Source organism: Podarcis bocagei (assembly GCF_964188305.1).
Source record: "Podarcis bocagei genome assembly, chromosome: 6".
Classification (NCBI taxonomy): domain Eukaryota; kingdom Metazoa; phylum Chordata; class Lepidosauria; order Squamata; family Lacertidae; genus Podarcis; species Podarcis bocagei.
In genome coordinates, this window is record NC_138130.1 from 90,758,021 (window position 1) to 90,777,067 (window position 19,047).

The 19,047-nt window shown below is 46.5% G+C and overlaps 1 protein-coding gene across 3 annotated transcripts in view; it reads left to right on the top strand.

Moving 5' to 3' along the window:
- Positions 1–2,178: 2,178 nt before the first annotated feature.
- Positions 2,179–19,047, top strand: part of MTMR2 (myotubularin related protein 2) — a 42,596-nt gene continuing 25,727 nt past the window's right edge. For all 3 annotated transcript variants that reach the window (XR_014008985.1, XR_014008986.1, XM_081197659.1), the window contains exons 1-4: positions 2,179–2,566; positions 8,766–8,871; positions 17,033–17,108; positions 18,622–18,716. Coding sequence is in view for 1 of the 3 variants with exons in the window: in XM_081197659.1 (XP_081053785.1) it covers positions 2,481–2,566; positions 8,766–8,871; positions 17,033–17,108; positions 18,622–18,716 (363 nt within the window). In the remaining 2 variants the exon portion in view is untranslated. The remainder of the gene's footprint in view (positions 2,567–8,765; positions 8,872–17,032; positions 17,109–18,621; positions 18,717–19,047) is intronic.

The window sequence follows — 19,047 nt, forward strand, 5'->3', positions numbered from 1 at the left end:
CAGCGGCGGGACTTTAGAAAGGAATGGAGCCGCGGGGCCGAGGAACGGCGTATTCGTCGCCGGCGAGGGACCGGGGTGAGGGGAGAATGGAGGGGACGGGAGTTCCCGCTGCCGGAGCGGGGCTTTTTTTCTGGGTTCGGCTAAGGTGACGTTGGTAGGAGGGGGTGGCCGCCTCCCGGCGCGAAGCCTGGGGAGGGCAGGCCGGTTCTTGCATGCAAAAGCACCACTGCCATCCTGCCGCCAGTATGGGCCCCCCCAATATTTTTTATAAGTCGGCGCCCCTGCCCCCATCGTTCAGCCTTGACACTGAGGTCCAGCTCCGAGGGCCTTCTGGCGGTTCCCTCCCTCTGAGAAGTGAGGTTACAGGGAACCAGGAAGAGGGCCTTTTCGGTAGTGGCACCTGTAGAACGCCCCATCTGATGTCAAGGAAATAAACAACTACCTGACTTTTAGAAGACATCTGAAGGCAGCCCTGTTTAGGGACGTCTTTAATGTTTTATCGCTTTTTATTATTAATATTCTGTTGGGAGCCACCCAGAGTGGCTGGGGAAACCCAGCCAGATGGGCAGGGTATAAATTATTTGTTGTTGTTATTATTATTATTACAGTGGTACCTTGGGTTACATACACTTCAGGTTACATACGCTTCAGGTTACAGACTCCGCTAATCCAGGAATATTACCTCGGGTTAAGAACTTTGCTTCAGGATGAGAACAGAAATTGTGGCGTGGCGGCTGGAGGCCCCATTAGCTAAAGTGGTGCTTCAGGTTAAGAACAGTTTCAGGTTAAGAACGGACCTCCAGAATGAATTAAGTTCTTAAGCCGAGTTACCACTGTATATATATCTGTTACCTGGCACTAAAATGCCCTAGGGACACAGGATCTCCTAGAAAACTCCCTGCCAACATGCACTGGGGCCCTGAACTGTGCATTTAAACCTTCTTGTCCCATCAGCTTCTGTACTAAACTTCCTCCCTATATCCAAAGGCCCATTCTAGGTCGGCATCCTGTTCTCATAGCAACCGGTCAGAAACACATCATGCCTGCTTCCCCAGTTTTTTATCAGGAGCAGCTAGCAAGATAGAGTCACATAACGTGCTTTAGGGGCTACCAAGCCATCTGCTTGGAGGTGGCAGTGGTGGGTAAGTCTGGGCACCATGGGCACGCTAGACTGGTTCCACTAGCGTGCCCACACCACCCTGCCTTCTAGCCAGCCAGGTAAGCTGAAGCAATCCTGCTGCCAGGAGGCCAGCGCTGTCACAACAGCTCCTCATCCTTTTGCTTCCCAACAACTTGTATTCGGAGTCTTATCACCACTGACACCGGAGCCAGGACACAGCTAGTACAGCCTTAAACTCCACAAAGCTTTCCAGACCCCTTTAAAGCTGTTCAAATTGGTGGCCATTGCTGCATCTTGTGGCGATGAGTTCCGCAGTTTAATCCTGCGCCATTTACTGTAGCTCAGTAAAGATTTTGGACCCCCAGTTCTTCAAGCACCAATAGCAACCAAACGGTGCCCCTGTGGGCATGGGCATAGCCAAGATTTATGCTGGGAGGGGGCAGGACACCCGACTGCTGTCCTCATCCTCTGTCTGGCTCTGTCTAACACAGGGGTCAGCAACCTTTATCAGCAGGGGGCCGGTCCACTGTCCCTCAGACCTCGTGGGGGGGCTGGACTATAGTTTGAAAAAGGAAAAAAAAGAACGAATTCCTATGCCCCACAAATAATGCAGAGATGCATTTTAAATAAAAGCACACATTCTGCTCATGTAAAAACACGCTGATTCCCGGACCATCCATGTGCCGGGTTTAGAAGGGGATTGGGCCAGATTCGGAAGGAAATAGTCTCAACGACAGCTGTCTTCAATTAATTTCTTTTGACCCCGGGCATAGCTCAGTTGGTTGGAGCGTGGTGCTAATAACGTCAAGGTTGCAGGTGTGGTCAGCTGAATATTCCTGCCTAACAAGGGGTTTGGACTTAGGGTGATCCTCAAGATCCCTTCAAATTCTTTGATTCTATGACCCCAAGCGCTCAGAAAGGTGTGTCAAACTCTTTCTACGAGCATTTTTTTATTTATTTTCTTGATTTGTGGGGGGCGGGGGCAGCCCACGCCGAACAGAGCTTAATTCCAAGACACACAAAAACCAGAGGCGGCCGTTTGGGACCAAAATGAAGACGATGATGGTGACAAGCGGGTCGTGCAAGCCTCACCGCCTCCTCCTTTTCCCGCCCTCCCGGGCGCAGGAGAGATGCAGATTCCTCCTCCTCCCTTAGGGGGTGGAGGGACGGAGCATCATCCGCCCCGGCCGTGCGCACAGCACTGTGGGCTAACATGGCAGCTTCCTTCGCCACTCTCGGCTTCCCACTCCTTTGACAATCTGCTCTGCTCTTTTGATTTCCCGGGGAGGGGATTCCTTTCCCCCCGCCGGCAACACACACACACACACACAACCTCTGCACACCCTTAAGGAGATCCAGTATGGAGAGGAGCTCCAGCTGCGAGAGCATCGCCTCCAAGGAGGCTCCGCCCGCCACCCGCCAGCCCAGCCCGGATTCCCTCTCCAGGTAAAACCGCCCTTCACCCTCCAGGGTGGGAAAGCCCTGGAGGAGAGAGTGGGGGCGGGGGGGGAGTTGTTGTTTGGCGCTTTCGTATCTCTAGGGTTTGGTTTGTTTCTTCTGCGGGGGAGGAAACGGACCCCCATATTCCCTCCATCCCCTTTCCATAACCTGCGCTTCTAACTGGCACAGGTCAGTGCTGGAGAGAGAGGTGCGCTATTACGCACACACTGCGCCCGTTGCACCTGGGTGGCTTGTGTGGTTAAACCCAGGGGGAGGGAAGGGCTGGGTGCGATCGGGGAACTGCACATGCTCAGAGGCACTCTTCTTGGTAAGCGCACGGGGGTTCCGGGTGGTTCCAGGGCACCCGAGGCCGAGCGCGCTCCTTGCGTCAGGATCCTCAGCGCGCTTTGCACAGGAGCCCATCAACCCGCGGAGGAAGCGCCGGTTTCGGTCCCCTGCGCTCGGGAGCGCGCCCTGTTTCCCCACCCCTCCCTCTGCGAGGCTTACTTCTGAGTAAACACGCAGAGGAACGAGCGCTGAATAGAACAGGGCGGGGGCGGATTCCAAACATTTTAATCCTGCAATCCCGTGAGTTTACCTGGGAGTAAGTGCTACTGAACACAGTGGGGCTTGTTCCCGAGTAAATGCGGAGAGGGTTGCGCCCTGTGAGGTTTTGGATACTTGGGCCATTCACCGTGCTGCGCTATTTCGTGGTGGGAAATAGAGGACAATGCTTGTAGGATTGTGTGTGTGAGATTTTTTTTTATCTCTGTGTGTCTTTGGTTTATTTTTATTTCGTCCTTAATGGAAGTGTTTGTATATCTTTATTTCTTTTAATTTATTCCATCAGAGGACATTTTCTTATTTTATTTATTTTATTTTATTTCTCACTTTAGTATTGCCTCGTTTTTCCTGACCCGACTACCTTGCAAGGTCGATCACATCCTTGATTTGGAACGCTGAATTTCACCTATCATATTTTAAGGCAGGGTTGTGGGTGAACTGGCAATCCATCTTGATTGTGGCCCCATCTGCACCAGACATTTAAAGCAGCATCATACCACTTGAAGCAGTTGTGACTTCTCCCAAAGAATCCTGGGAACTGTAGTTTGTTAGAGGTGCAGAGTGTTGTTAGCAGACCCCTATTCCAACCCACCCCCCAGCTGCAATTTCTAGAGTGGCTTACCAGTCTCTCTTCCCAGGGAATTCTGGGAACTGTTTTAAAAAGACACCTGGGGAAGGGCCTCAACAAAATCTCTTCTGCTCCTTCAGGTACTTAGGTAACCTGCCAGGGATTCTCCAGGCAGAGAATCTACCACCTACTTTTTCAAAACCTAGAGATGCCAGGAATAGAAGCTTTGACCCTTTGAGTGCAAATTGGGTCGTCCACCACCAAGTCATGATCCTTTCCCCATAAACCTTGGTCGCAAACATACCATACATTGTAAACACAGTGTCCCCTTTCTCCCCCAAAATCTTGGGGGCTCTGGTTTGTTAAGGGTGCTGGGAAGTGTAGCTCTGTCAGGGGTAAAATACAGTTTCCATGGTAAAAAAGGTAAAGGCCCCTGGATGATTCAGTCCAGTTGATTGGGGGAGGAAACAATGCCCGTTAAAGGGGCGTAAATGTGCTTTAAATTGATTATTTATTTCCTTATTTCCATGCGTACATAATTTTTAAAAAATTATTTTAGACTGATATGACAGTTGTTTCTTTTTTTAATCTTTTTTGTATTTTTATTTAGATTTTCCATCATACAATTTAATTAAAAAAAGAGAAATAATACACAACGGAAAAGAAACATTAAATCATTATACATTAAATCATTATACAATATAAAAAAAAGAAAAAACATAAACAAGATAAAATAAACCCACCACCCTGTTTAACTTCCCTCCACTGCTACTCCTTTTCTCTAGAATCAATCTTACCCTTATCATTGCATTCTGATTGTTTTTATTTTCTCAATATACATACATATGTCATTGATAATTTGTTGTTTTGATGCATTTACATTCTTAATCTAAGCATATTAGCATGTCTTTTTTAGAGCAATATAATACATAATTTTATTTTTATGCAGCTTCTCCATAGTTCAAACCATGCTCAGGCAGCTTGCAACATGACAAAAGTCCATAATCGTAACAAGGCAAAAGTCGCCATCAGCAACAAATAAAGCATTAAAAAAAAATACAACCACACTGAACAGATTCCGCCTAGTGATGTAGAAAGGCAAATAGTTGTGCAGGGTATTTCTGCCTGACTCTGAGGCTGTGTACGCATTATTGTATACTCTGGCTCCCGTGTGCTCCCACTACAGGTGTTTGAAGCTGAGTACACAATCCCTAGGTGTTCTACAGCTTCTTGAGAAATGCTGCTGTTTGATGAATTTCCCCTCAAACTAGCTTCTAACTTGAGGTGTGTACATCTAAGACCACAGCAGCACATGCCTGGATGGCAGTACACATGGAGTTTCACTGGCAGCAGGGCCAGATTTAGGTTTGATGAGGCCCTAAGGGACGCGGGTGGCGCTGTGGGTTAAACCACAGAGCCTAGGACTTGCCGATCAGAAGGTCGGTGGTTCAAATGCCCGCGACGGGGTGAGCTCCCGTTGCTCGGTCCCTGCTCCTGCCAACCAAGCAGTTCGAAAGCACGTCAAAGTGCAAGTAGATAAATAGGTACCGCTCGGGCGGGAAGGTTAACGACGTTTCTGTGCACTGCTCTGGTTTGCCAGAAGCAGCTTAGTCATGCTGGCCACATGACCTGGAAGCTGTACGCCGGCTCCCTCGGCCAGTCAAGAGAGATGAGCGCCACAACCCCAGAGTCATCTGCAACTGGACCTAATGGTCAGGGGTCCCTTTACCTTTACCTAAGCTACTGAAGGTAATGGGACCCTTTATATGTCCAGCTGTCCTTTGTCAACAACAAATTGTCACTGTTTTTTGTATTGAATATATGCTATATGGCAATTTATGGACCTAATAGCCATTTGTCACTGCTGGGTGGAATGTTGAACCTCCATTATCTTTTCCCCCTGTGGCTGGCAAAGCAGGTGGCGTGAGAAGAAATTCTGAGTGCACCCTGCTAGCTTGGAAAATGCTAAACTCCACCTTTTTTCCCTGACTTCTTTTCCTTTTTGAATACAAAGCAGTTGCAAGTGGCTTAAATCACTACATATATATGTGTGTGTATATACTTTAGTCTTGAGGTTCTTCCCCCTTCATCGACTTTCAAGCTTGCCTTCCATAGCCTTAAGGTCTAGAAACATGCTATTTTTAAAAAAGAAAAGATTCTCGGGAAGCTGAGTTCTATAGCCAAAACCAAAGGGTTGCACTCCTAGAGAGGCCTTTTGGCTCATGAATGGCCTGATTCACTGGAGCCTGAGGATTGTTCCATAGGAACACTGTATTGCATTTCAATGCCTGGTTGCCTTTCTGTTCTTGGAGTGGAGCAAAAAAGGACCAAACAATTCAGGCTTTGTTTACCAAGCGCCTTACACAGGCTGCAGGAATTCTGTAATTTAGCTTCCCCCACCCCACAAAATCCAGTATTAAAAAAAAAAAAAGTCTAATAGTGTATGACTGCTGCTTGGGATACTGTGGTCTATTGTGTGATCATCGAATGGACGCAGCCAGAAAGAAGCTCACCCATGGTCCGAGTCTAGGGTACCTTTCTCAATTTGCTTCTGGGAAAATATATCCTACAGATAAATTCCGCCAGGGTAACTGTGTTCATACGCTAGAGCCTACACGAGGAAAGAGCATTGTGGTAGCTTAACAGATTTCTTGTGGCACAAAGATTTTGTGGACTGATCTGGTTGGGACATCCGTTTTGCAGAAGGCCTAATCCCCATCCTCTTCAGGTAGGGCCGGGAATGTGGAGAGCTGCTGCCAGCCAGCGTAGACAATATGGAACTAGATGGCCAATAGTCTGACTCTGTAAAGGGAAGATTCCTATATTGTTATACCTCAGCCAGTTACAGCATGATGCTCATAGTGACAAGGCTATAGTTTCTATCCCTGCAAAGGACAACAGCATATTCTTACATTGCAGGCGGTTGGTCTAGATGACCGTCAGGATCCCCTCCAACTCTATGATTCTATTATTGTTACAGATTTTTTTGGGGGGGTCCCCCTAAACCAGGGGCCAACAAACTTCTTCAGCAGGGAGCCGGTCCACTGTCCCTCAGACCTTGTGGGGGGCCGGACTATATTTTTTTGGGGGGGTGGGATGAACAAATTCCTATGCCCCACAAATAACCCAGAGATGCATTTTAAATAAAAGGACACATTCTACTCATGTAAAAACACACTGATTCATGGGCCGGATTTAGAAGGCGATTGGACCGGATCTGGCCGCTAGGCCTTAGTTTGCCTAAGGTAAAGGTAAAGGGACCCTTGACCATTAGGTCCAGTCGTGACCGACTCCGGGGTTGCGGCGCTCATCTCGCTTTATTGGCCGAGGGAGCCGACGTACAGCTTCCGGGTCATGTGGCCAGCATGACTAAGCTGCTTCTGGCGAACCAGAGCAGCGCACGGAAACGCCGTTTACCTTCCCGCCGGAGCAGTACCTATTTATCTACTTGCACTTTGACGTGCTGTCAAACTGCTAGGTTGGCAGGAGCAGGGACTGAGCAACGGGAGCTCACCCTGTCGCGGGGATTCGAATCGCAGACCTTCTGATTGGCAAGCCCTAGAAATTAATAATATGGTAGGATTTTGATTATTTGTGAAGAGAATATTGCAGGCCTGTGGGAAAATACAGGTTTAAGCTTCCTTTCCAAGGCAGGCCTCACCTGAGATGGAGGCATGCTGTAAGATCTGGACTCCCTCCATGCAGATTGAAGGTGTCAGTAGGTGAATAAATAATATTTCTTAAGGCTACCACAGTCTCTGCCGCATGTTCAGTTCTCCAAAGACCACAGGGCGGCTCACAATATAAAAATACCTTCCATCAGCAGGTATCCGAGCTAAGATATAGCTGTAAACAGTGGATTCATATTAATCCATAGCCCCTCTGCTGTCCCCTACACACAGAGGCTAAATGTGGGCAGGGGCTCTGCAAATATTGGCCTTCTCCCACCCCCCTGGTGTCGTCATGCCCCTCTGGCCCTCCCTCTAATTTCGACATTAAACAGGATGTTTGAAAAGCAGCCGTTTGGAAAGGCTTCCTGTGTAGACATTCCCCAAACGGTCAGGAATCGCAGTTGTGTGAGATGATGATTTTGGATGTAACATATGTTCTCATTCGCCACCCGTCCAGCTTCATCCGATGACCTTCGGTTCTAATATTATGAGAGAGGGAGAAAAATGCCTCCCTATCCATGTTCTCTGCAGTGTATATAATTTTGTACACCCCCCAATCTGCTGTTACTCACCTTTATTCTAAACGAAGTAACCCCAAACAGGAGGGACTGGTGTGGAAGACTGGCTGGCACAGAGGGGAGGCGCTCCTCTGCCCCCCGACCCCAGCAGTGGCATTGCTGATTCTGAACAGAAGGATTGAATTCTACCTCTAGAGCAGCCTTTTTCAAGTTGTTGGACTACAACTCCTATCATCCATAGCTAGCAGGTCATGGACGATGGGAGTTGTAGTCCCATGACATATGGGGACCCAAAGTTGAGAGCGGCTGCTCTAGAGTTCCATTACCCTGCCTGCATTCAGATGTCATTATAACAAACCATGGCTTATCCTGACAGACTCTTCCTTTGGCATGGCTTAGAAACTTTTGCCTCTGTTTTCGATTACTCGCAGCTTGTTGTGTTGTATGACCGCAACAAACTGATTAATCTCTTAACTGTGGTTTGTTTGAACTTTGTTTGTACTTTAAACTGTGGCTTGCGAAGCTGGCTTATTTCATAGTTTACATCGCTCGGACGTAATACTAAAATCTGATTAATTTCCTCTAGACTGCACCAGAGGAGATATTCACGAGCCTGGTTGGAGGGTAGGCTCATTCCAGTTCTGATAGGCTATGGCTTATTGTGACATCCAAATAAATTGTAATGTTTGCTCCTTAACCATACCCTCATGTTACGGCCTGATGAACTTTATTACTTTCTCCACCTCAGAATAGTTAAAAGACTAAGCACCAAATGTCCTTGGGCCTCTTGATCACAGCAGACCTGTGAATAAATTTCTCCAGAATGTACACCAAACAACTGTCTTTCCCCCCCATCCTTCTCCCTCTCATTCCTTCTCCTTTAGCGCTTCCACCTCTCATTCAGATCATTCGGCGCGTACAAAATCTGCTTCTGTCGTCTCATCGGATTCCGTCTCCACTTCCACAGAAAATTTTTCTCCGGATCTAAGGGTAAGCCAATCTGCATGTGCAGCAGCGGAGTCATGTGATCATTCATTTTTCTTTTTATTGAATTTGTAGTACGGTAATGTTTTGTTAAACTTTAGACAAGAGAGCCGTGAGTTTCGGGGCTCCTCCTTGAAGAAGAACTTACTATACGTAGAAAAATAGTAGTACAAAGAGGAGGCTACAATTGGATTAATTATCTCCTGATGTATGTTGATTAATACATGAGACGGCATGTTGCTATATTACCAAAAGTGAAAATTCAGAGAAAAGTTCTTGAGGAGATTTTTGTCTCAGTTGTTGAGAACATCTCTCCTCCCCCCCCCCAAAAAAAAACAAAACTATTTTGGGTCTTTTCTGGGATTCTAAAACAATGCTTTTTTTAAAAACACCCTACTTGCCATACGTCTAGGTTTTCCCGGACAATTTGGCGATTCAGCAAAAATCCGCCCAGACGCCATTTTCAAGCTTGTTTCCTGGCTGTGTCTGGGAAAATCCAGACGTATGACAGCCCTATATATTTCCCCACAGAAATTCTGAATTCTGTAGTCCGGAAGTGGGAGAGGAGAAGCAACGGGATTTGCTGCATATGTAGAATGGCTATTCATCTAGTATTGCCATCTCAAGATATATCTTAGAGAGATGCCTGCTTAAAACCTTGGAGGGCTGCTGCCAGTCAGTGTAGACAGTATTGAGCTAGGCAGATCGATGATCTGACTCCGCATAATGCACCTATGTTCCTGTGTGCTTCCACAAAATGCGCCCAGGAGATTCTAGAGTAGGGGCTGGCAGGCTTCAATCCTCTTTGAAAGGCCACCCAGGTTCATGGCCATTACTTGCTCCTGTGGGAGGGAGTTCCACAGTTTAACTAGGCGCTGTGCAAGAAGTGCTTTCTTTGATCTGTCCTGATAATGTCACAGGAGCGGCAGGTGTGGAGGAAGGCGGTCACTGTCACTTACTGGGGCAGGGCAGCGGCAAGATCACAGCTGCACCCATAGGTGCTCCCATGCACCTCTGACCTCACTGACACCCTTCCCAGCCCCACACAATCCAACGATGGTGCTGTCACGAGTGTAGCAGATTAGTAGTGCCCCTCTGCACCAGACACTCCTGCAGCCCAGGCAAGGAGGAAGTTACCTGTATGAACTACATTGGTACCATCTGGGAGAGGGTCAGCACAGGCCGCTGTTAGAATTCCTGCTCTATGATTGCAGTCATGGGATTGTTGTCTATCGCATGACGGTATATGTTTTGACTCCACAGAGTGGGAAGTGACGAAGACAGGATGTTTGTGTTACTGTGTTCCGTGAAGTGGGACTGTTGTCCTTTGTTCTTTTTCTCTTTGCTGTCTGATGCTAGAGAGAGAAGGAGCTATGTTGCAGTGCTCCGTGTGTGTTTACATGTAAATAAAGTAGATTAGCCAAAATGCTGAGTTGCTGAGGTCTGTCACGCATGATGCACAAACTCTGGGGATCCCTAAGTGTGCCGGTGTCGGTTGGCATCGGTCGCTGTGATGTTTGGGCTGAAGAAAGCTTTTGAAGCTCCTGAACGATCAACCAGGAGGGAGAGAACATGCCAGTCGGGCATGTGTCTCTGCCAGGGTTCTACTCGAGTGTAGGCCGAGCTCCGGACCCTGTAGTGCAGAGGTGGGCAGAAAGGAGATTCGGATCTACTTATGGTGACTTGCAGTGAGATCTGCAAGGGTTTTTGACTTCCAACGTTCATAGAATCATAGGGTTGGCTGCCATTGGGGTGGCTGACATAACACAAAATGGCTGCCATTGGCCGGGTGGCGCAACACAAAAAGTGGCAGGAGCACAACGGTTAATTGGTGCCAGTGGCGGAGGAAGCCTCTTGGGCACCTGGGTTGGCATGCCCGGGGGCGGGGCGAACCATCCATAGGGGCAGGGCAAGGCGCCCATAGGGATGGGGCATACCGCGGGGCCTCAGCTGCCCTACAGCTGGGGGGGGGGGAGTTAGCAGGTGGACAGCGCGGAGCCTGCGGGTGCCAAGACACGTGACTCGTGCACATTGCAGGCCCTGCGGCGAGTGCCGCCTGCTATTTTGTCAACTCCCCCATCAGGATGGCACCTGGGGTAGGCCGTACCCCCCCACACACACTCCTTCCTACGCCCCTGATTGGTGCCCATTGTTAACTTTTTACTATGTTTTTTACTGTACGGTTTATGTGTTTTTGTTAAAAACCACTTTGATAATCTTTTTTATGAAACAGCGGTCTATTTTATATGTGTGTGTGTGTGTGTATAACTAATACACAGCTTATAAATCAATGGAGCAGGCATGCTGTACCCCACATCAAGTACCCCCTGCAATAGGGGGTGAGGGAAAATAGGTGTATTTCAGCTATTAATGTTCTCACTCACTCTTTGTCTCTCTCCTCTGTTCTGAATGGAAGGGGAGAGGCATATCAAGTCCTGGCATCCATTGAAATGTGGGCAGGTTTAAGGGTGCGTGTTCAGTGTAGGAGACGCTGAGGCAGCGCAAACAGGAATCGAGCAGCAAAGGCAGGTCTCTTGTGGGATATTTACTGCCACCTTTCTCCGGCACTGTAGCTTAGGTGTATTTCAGTGTTTGGCTTCATTTCTAACTGCATTGTGACAGCGTTTCGGTTTTTCCCCCTCACATGGAATTGTGCCCCAAAATGTGGGCTTCGCTTCAGACCAGCTGTGCTTCAGCTTTCTAGTGGCAGTGATGTCCCCCCCAATGTCACCTGAAATGGGCTGAGACTCTGGCCACACTCACTCCATACGCTGAAAGCGCTTTAAACAGTGGCTTCCCCCAAAGAATTCTGGGAGCTGTAGTTCGTTAAGTGTGCTGGCAGCTGTTGGGGGACTCCTTGTTCTGCTCACATATACCAGAGCTCCCTGGAAAGAGGGGTTGGTTGTTAAATTACTTTGGAAACTGTAGTTCTGGGAGGGGAGCAGGCGGTCTCCTAGCAATTCTTGGCTTTCTTGGCAAACTATAGTTCCCACAACTTAGGGTAAGATTATACTGCTCCTTTCCAATTGGTTCATGTCCTTTATTTTCCCCACTGAAATCCAGTAACTTTTCGTGCTGCAAGTGGTCTTTTTTTTGTCTCCAGACAGTAATAATGTCACTGGGGAAACATTGCGGAACAACTAGCAAAGCAGAACAAATCCATCACTAACGCACTATTATTGTGCCAAAGGCATGTTGCAGAATACACTTGCAAGAACCTAGAAAACAAAACAAAAAACCCCCCACCAGTCTAGAGGGGCTCATTATTTTCACTGCATGTCTCCCTTCTTGAAGGGGCATTCCATGGTTGTGGTGCCACAGCTAACAAGGCCCTGTCATTCATGTTTTTGTCTGCCCTCAGTTTCTGAAGGCCGAGGAACGGGTGGGGGTGTGGAGTTTTACAATACTGGCTTGGGTGCATGAGGACACACGTGTGCTGCCTCATATTTCCAAACATGGAAATGCCCTTCAGGAACCACAATAACCTGTGTTGGCAATGCAGGAGCTTCTCTTTTCTGCATTGTCTGAAATGACCCTGACAGGAAGGAAGGCCGTGCAGCAATTTCTTTTTAACTCATCTTTTTTTTTCTTGGACCTTGGCAAGCCTAGCTCATCCACTGACTCTGCCTTCTGTCTGTGTACTTTCTTTTCCAAAGAAAGCTCAGCGTTACCGTATCTCTTCTGTCAACCCCCACCCCAATTGTTTCCTGACAGGGAGGAATTCTGCTTATTTGAGCAGGATTCGCTTTTAATACCAAGTGTCCTTTCCCCCTGCCCTCTATTTATAGCTCTCTCGTCATAGACCTGCCAAGGCCCAGGTTACAATATATTGATTTAGTGCAAATGAGATCAGGGAGAGCCAGACTCGGTCAATCTTCTGTCTCTGAGGCAAGGGGGAAAGGAAGCGCCTCTGGAGTGTGTTCATGTTTCAAGAGACAGCCAAAGGAGAAGGTGATCTTAATAATGTTCAAGGTCCCCTAGATGTTTGCATAGGCACTAAATGTGCCGTGCGGAAGCCGCCCTGAAACTATTTATGATTGTCATTCGCGAGGAGCTGAGCGCTTAAGGGAGTTCGCCCATGGCCTTGGGATGCCCTCTTGGGACGTGATCCGTTATTTCCTCTGAGGCTTCTGCCTGCCTTCCTACCACGAACCCTTCTTCAGACTTCTTTCCTTTTCTTTTTTTTGCAATGTACAACAGGGTAAGGGATTTTATTCTTCTCTCTTATGAGTCTGAAAGGCAATCAGTCCGAGTTGTGCTTTAGCTTAGGTAGCCCTGCCGAGCATCTGAACAAAAGTAGATGGTTAGTGATTACTATTATTATTGCCAAATATGTGTGGGTTTTGTGTGCCTTCTTGATCAAGAAAGGTTCTCGTTCTTTTTGTCAAGGAGGTTTGTGGCTGTGACGTTAACATTATATGAGAGAGTGCTGGAGGGGAAATAGTTAAACAGGTTGCCCAGTCAGGACCCGGGACGGGGGGGGAGTCAGTGGGACTATAAAACCAGTTCTGGGAGCAGTTCGTTGGGAGTTGTTGGTGGGTAGCTGGTTGGTTTTAGTGGGTTGGCTGGTTGGGAAAGGTAGTTGGTAATAGAGAGACAGTTAGGGCCGTGTGGGGAGGTAGAAGAGATAGAGAGAGGAAAATAAGACTGAGAAAGTAAAGAGCAACCACGTTTGGAATGCCGTAAAAGTTTGTTTGTGTCTGAAATAAAATACACTCTTCTTTATTAATTGAGCAGCTGACTGAGACTGAAGTGATTTTACCAGGGAGGACCTAGTTGGTGGCAGCAGATTAGTGGTGTACGGGTCAATAGTCCATGAGACGACCGGGGGCTCCGTACGAACGCCACAGTGGCTCGCTTTTGGAGTGTGCATTTTGCACGCAAAGATTGAATCCCAGGCATCTCCAAACAGGTTGGGGTTGTTAGACTCCCCTTCTGAAACCCCGGGGAGCTACTGCTAGCTAGTTCTCACAATTCTGGGACCAGTGACTAGGTGCACGGCAGCCTCTGATGGAAGCCCAGTTTTCAACTTTGATTTTTTAAAAGAGATGCTACCGCTGCCTCATATTTGCAGCTCCAGGTTTGTGTCAGCGATCAAAATTCCCGCGTGAAATTCATCCCTGGGTGATGAAGCCAGTGCTCCCATCATTTGACACAATGGCCAAGACACTTTACTTTCCTCCCACTCCACTTCCTTTTTTGTGGTTGGGGGCAGCTCTGATGAATTAAGGCTATTGCACCAGTTTCCCCTTGGCACTTCCCTTCTGCTTTGTTTAACCAACAGCTAAAAACAGGGGTTTTCGGTACCGCTTATTGGCATGCTGTAGTTAATTTAACAGTGGCGTGAGAGGTGGGGTGCAGTCTGAACAATTTTGGGGATGTTTTCAGAGGAAGAAAATGTATGTCGTTCTATGAGGATAATGTTAGAATGAATGGGAAATGGACGAAGATCTGTATCGGGGGGGAAAGTCAGTTGTCTGAGGGAAGAACTAGATAGCGCGAGCTTTTCTGTCCTCCTGCGTTAGACGTTGCCACTATGTTCCTGGATCTGATTTAGGAGAAAATGCTTCAGGGGAGAGGCTGCTCAAAAGCAGCCAGAATTGACGTTGACATCACCTGTAACTTAAGTTACCTCTCTTCCCACCTTCAAAGAAAGGTCTAGGTGTGGCCCAGGGGAAGGGGGAGTCTGAGAAAATATGCCAGAGGTAGCTTTGGCAAACCAACCAAAACAGATAAAACTAAGGTTGCTTCTAGGCAACCTGTTTATTGGGCATTCAGCCTGATTTGGTTGCACAAAATTTATGGGGGGAAAGCCTGCTATTCGCTGAGCATTCATGCCAATTTGTTTGTGCGATGTTGTGTAGACCAACTGTTATCCCATACTTTCACCTACAATTCCCCACCACTTTCCTTTCTGCAAAAAGTCAATCATTGTTTTTATAAGTGGGCTCGTTGCGCAAGACATCAGTTTTAATGATGCCACACAAATTTGCTGGTATGCTACTAAATCCAGCGGTAGTCTGTAAGCACCCTAAGTCACTGCAGGAATGTTGGGGTTCCTATATCCATGAAATGTGGTGGACCGAGGTGTATATTTTTTATAATTTTTTTTTATTTACTCTCGTGTTTACGCCAAACTGGAGTTTGGGGTTTTAGTAAACTGAATGGGGCGATTGCAGGAAGACGCCGGTCAGTTGTGCGCTGGGTAATGCTAGCTGTACACACACACACACACACACACACACACACTCCCCTAGCTGCTTGTAGATGATCTTAGCAAACTTTGCAAACATTCAAGTAAGAAATGCTGTGTCCGCCCTATCAGGCTCTTGCACTATTTATTTATTTTTCAGTCCACGTTGCAGCACTTTGCAGAAAAAAGCAGCAACAACATAAGATTCTATGAATGACAACTTTCTGTATTTCAAAGCAGGGTGCCAACTTAATTCTTTATGTCCGGTTTGTAAGCAAAATGGGATGCTGTGAGATGATCTGCAGAATCGGATTGGCTGGCATGCCTATGGCCTGCCGCTTGATTGGCTGCCTAGTCTACGGCATGCCTCCAGATTTCTTCTATGTGCATCATCATAAAACGACCCATCTGCATATGGTGTTTCTGCATGATTTTATTTCCCTCCTTCTCCCCCCGCTCTTCAAAAAAGCCAAACGATTAAGACACAAGGCTTTTACATGGGATTAGTGATTTTGCTGGCTGCTTCGATCGTTCTGACTTGAGTTATTCTCCCCCACCCCACATCTGTTTATTTAATCCCCAGAAAAAGCCCCTTTCGCCACCATAATAAAGCAAGGCGCTTGGCTTTTTGTTCTGTTGTTGTTGGGGGGGGGGTTGCAGCAGATCTATTGTGTAGAAAGCTTGTGAGAATCCGGTGGTGGTGCAGTGTGATAATTCTGTGCAGGTCCAAATATGCAGCAGTTTACACGTAAGTAAAAGAAAAGTTTTTTCGGACACAGGTGGCACTGTGGGTTAAACCAGAGCCTAGGACTTACTGATCAAAAGGTCGGCAGTTCGAATCCCCGCGACAGGGTGAGCTCCTGTTGCTCGGTCCCTGCTCCTGCCAACCTAGCAGTTTGAAAGCACATCAAAGTGCAAGTAGATAAATAGGTACCACTCCGGCGGGAAGGTAAACGGTGTTTCCGTGCGCTGCTCTGGTTTGCCAGAAGCGGCTTAGTCATGCTGGCCACATGACCCGGAAGCTGTACGCCGGCTCCCTCGGCCAGTCAAGCAAGATGAGCGCCACAACCCCAGAGTCAACCACGACTGGACCTAATGGTCAGGGGTCCCTTTACCTAAAAGAAAAGTGCAAAAGGAGTAACTCCAGCAATTGATGCAAGATGTCCTTGTTGTCAGTATCTTGTTTTTTAAAACACACACACACACACACACACACACACACACAAACACACACACTTACTTTAACCCAGGGCATTGTCAATGCTGGCTGGGCAATCTGGAACAACATTTGGAGGGTAGTAGGCTCCCCACCTTTGCCCTTATGGAGACAGGTTTCTCACAAATTGCAATCTACATGTACAATTTGCTGTGCAGGTGCTACAGAGAAGCAACTTTCAGACAGGAATTGTGTGACAACTGAAGCGAAGCAGCTGCCTCGTGTGACTGATTTTTGGGCACGTTGAAAGAATGGCAGCAGACTGTCCATTATTTCATTTATTGTGCATCCAATTATCAGTGGATAATTATAATTTTTTTCACAAATGGAAAGAGTAAAACTTCAGATGGGTCGGTTTATGAACAAGCCTGGTCTTTGCAACTGTGGGATTTAGTCATTCCTACCCCCACAAAGAACTAACGAACTGCACAAAGGAACACCCAGAAGTCCGATAACTTGTATGATTCAGCTTGGCTTAGTTTTATTTCATATACTTTTCCAAAAAAGTTCATTAATGTGGAGCTCCCAATTCATGTGGAGACTTTTACAGGGTGAGTCTTTTAAAAGAGGCACCGTGGATACAGAGTAGAAATATACTTCTGTGTGATGGGCAATATCGTTTGTATTGTTTTATTATGAAAATCAGTGCTGTACTTCTTTGAGAAGGCGCTTGTTCATCTTGCCATTACCTGGAAAACAATAAAATAATCTTCTTTTTAAAAAGTATTTAACACTGATGTAGCTGATTTTCATCTTAGGTTCTCAGGGAATCTAATAAATTGGCTGAAATGGAGGAGCCCCCGTTGCTACCAGGAGAAACCATTAAAGACATGGGTATGTGCAGATATTTCTCTTTGATGTCCCCCCCCCCCCGGGTAGATAGCACTGGGTTACACATACATAGCTATGACAAGCAGACACAATGGTTTAATATCAGATATTCCTTTATTTTTCAGCATATTGTATGTTAAATCAAGACTGAGCTCCTATCATTTGCACTTCAACTGACCTCCGTCCCCCAACCTTAATTGTACTCCATTTATTTGTCGCTTTTGTTGAAAAATCAATTGTAAAAACCCATTTATTTATTCAAAAGGAATAGAAGAAATGGGATGATACCACTCTTCCCCTTTTATAAGAGAGAGAAAGGAAAACGTGAAGTCATTTCTCAGAGCAAAGCACACTGTTTCTTTTATTAGGATTAAACAGAAAGCTCTCTCCCTTTGTTGAAATTCCTTCCGTGTTCAGGAACGATAACCAGCTAGTAAATAGTTGTTTAAAACCCTCGTGTATCTATGACTACGGATGGGTTAGTTGTTAAAGAACTTCAGAGGGTTTTTTGTGTGTGTTTTGCTGGGGGGAAGGGACAAGCGCAAAGCACGTTTGGCCAAGATGTTTAAGGAAAGCCAGAAAGGACCAGCATCTTCATTATCTATCCATAAAACAGTACTCTTAAGCTGGATAGATATGAACAGTGTTATATGATGCTACTCCCACATGCCTGAGCATGGGTATGAAGTGTGAAATTCCCTTTCTTTAGTCGTCGTTTACATTGCCGCACCCACTTCTCTTGGTGAAACTGAAGGAGAGCCACTGAGAAGAGGCTTCTAAAGTCTTTTTTCAGTGGCAAGAAAAAGCACAAGTTGAGCTGATTTCACCTTAGAGCAGGAAACCCTTTGGCCCTCCAGGTGTTGCTGGACTACAAATCCCATCAGGCCCAGCAAACAAGACCAATGGCCAGGAATTGTGGGACTTGCAGTTATTGTTATTACTATTATTGTTCCATTTATTAAATTTGTATACCACCTTTCATCCGAAGATCTCGAGGCGGCTCATGGCATTAAACTACAAGATAAAAATACAAAATACAGAATGAAAACAAGAGCAAAACAATAACCTTCCCACCCACACCCACAACATATTTAAAAGGATAGCAGTGGTTCTCAAACTTTTTTCTCTGGCCCACATTTTCGGAATAAAAATTTGCTTGCGCCACACTGAATTTTTATATATATATAAGAAATAACTCTGGAAAGCAAAAAGAAGCAACTCCTAACCATGTTTGATTTTGAAAATCATATTCTGCAAATTTTAAAAAAGTAAATGATACTATACTATACTGCACTGAAATGTTTAAATGCTTATTTGATTGCCCTTGAATCTTCCCTCAACACTTATCCATCGTCTCCTACCTTTGAGAACCACTGTTCGTTCAGCTCCATCTCTTCAAAGCTTCCTCCTCACCTGCTTTGAGAGACATTGAAAGGTGTTCCAAGCCTCATTGTAGCACCTCCATGTGGAAATACATATAATATGTATATATAACATATTTCTTTTTTTCTCCTAGCAAAAGATGTTACTCACATCTGCCCATTCACCGGCGCCATTAGAGGAACTCTGACAGTTACAAATTACAGGCTATATTTTAAAAGCATGGAAAGGGTAAGGCTCAAATTGAGCAACTTTTCACTTGTTTTTCACAAGTAGTCTGGTCTGTGCCTGGATGGGCAACCACCTGGGAATCCCATGTTCTATGGGGAAAGAAAAGTCGGATGTGACTGTAACAAAATAAATGTATCAATGCATCTCCAGCCTCCTCATCAAGATGTTCAGCTTTTGGGTGCTCCAAGCTCTGTCTAAAAGTAATCCAATCGTCCCTTGGTTTTCAAACAGCTGAGTTCTCAAACATTTTGGCTCCCGAATGCGCAAACCCAGACTATTCCGGTTTGCAAACTATTTTTGGAAGCCGAACGTCTGATGGGGCTTCCGCAGC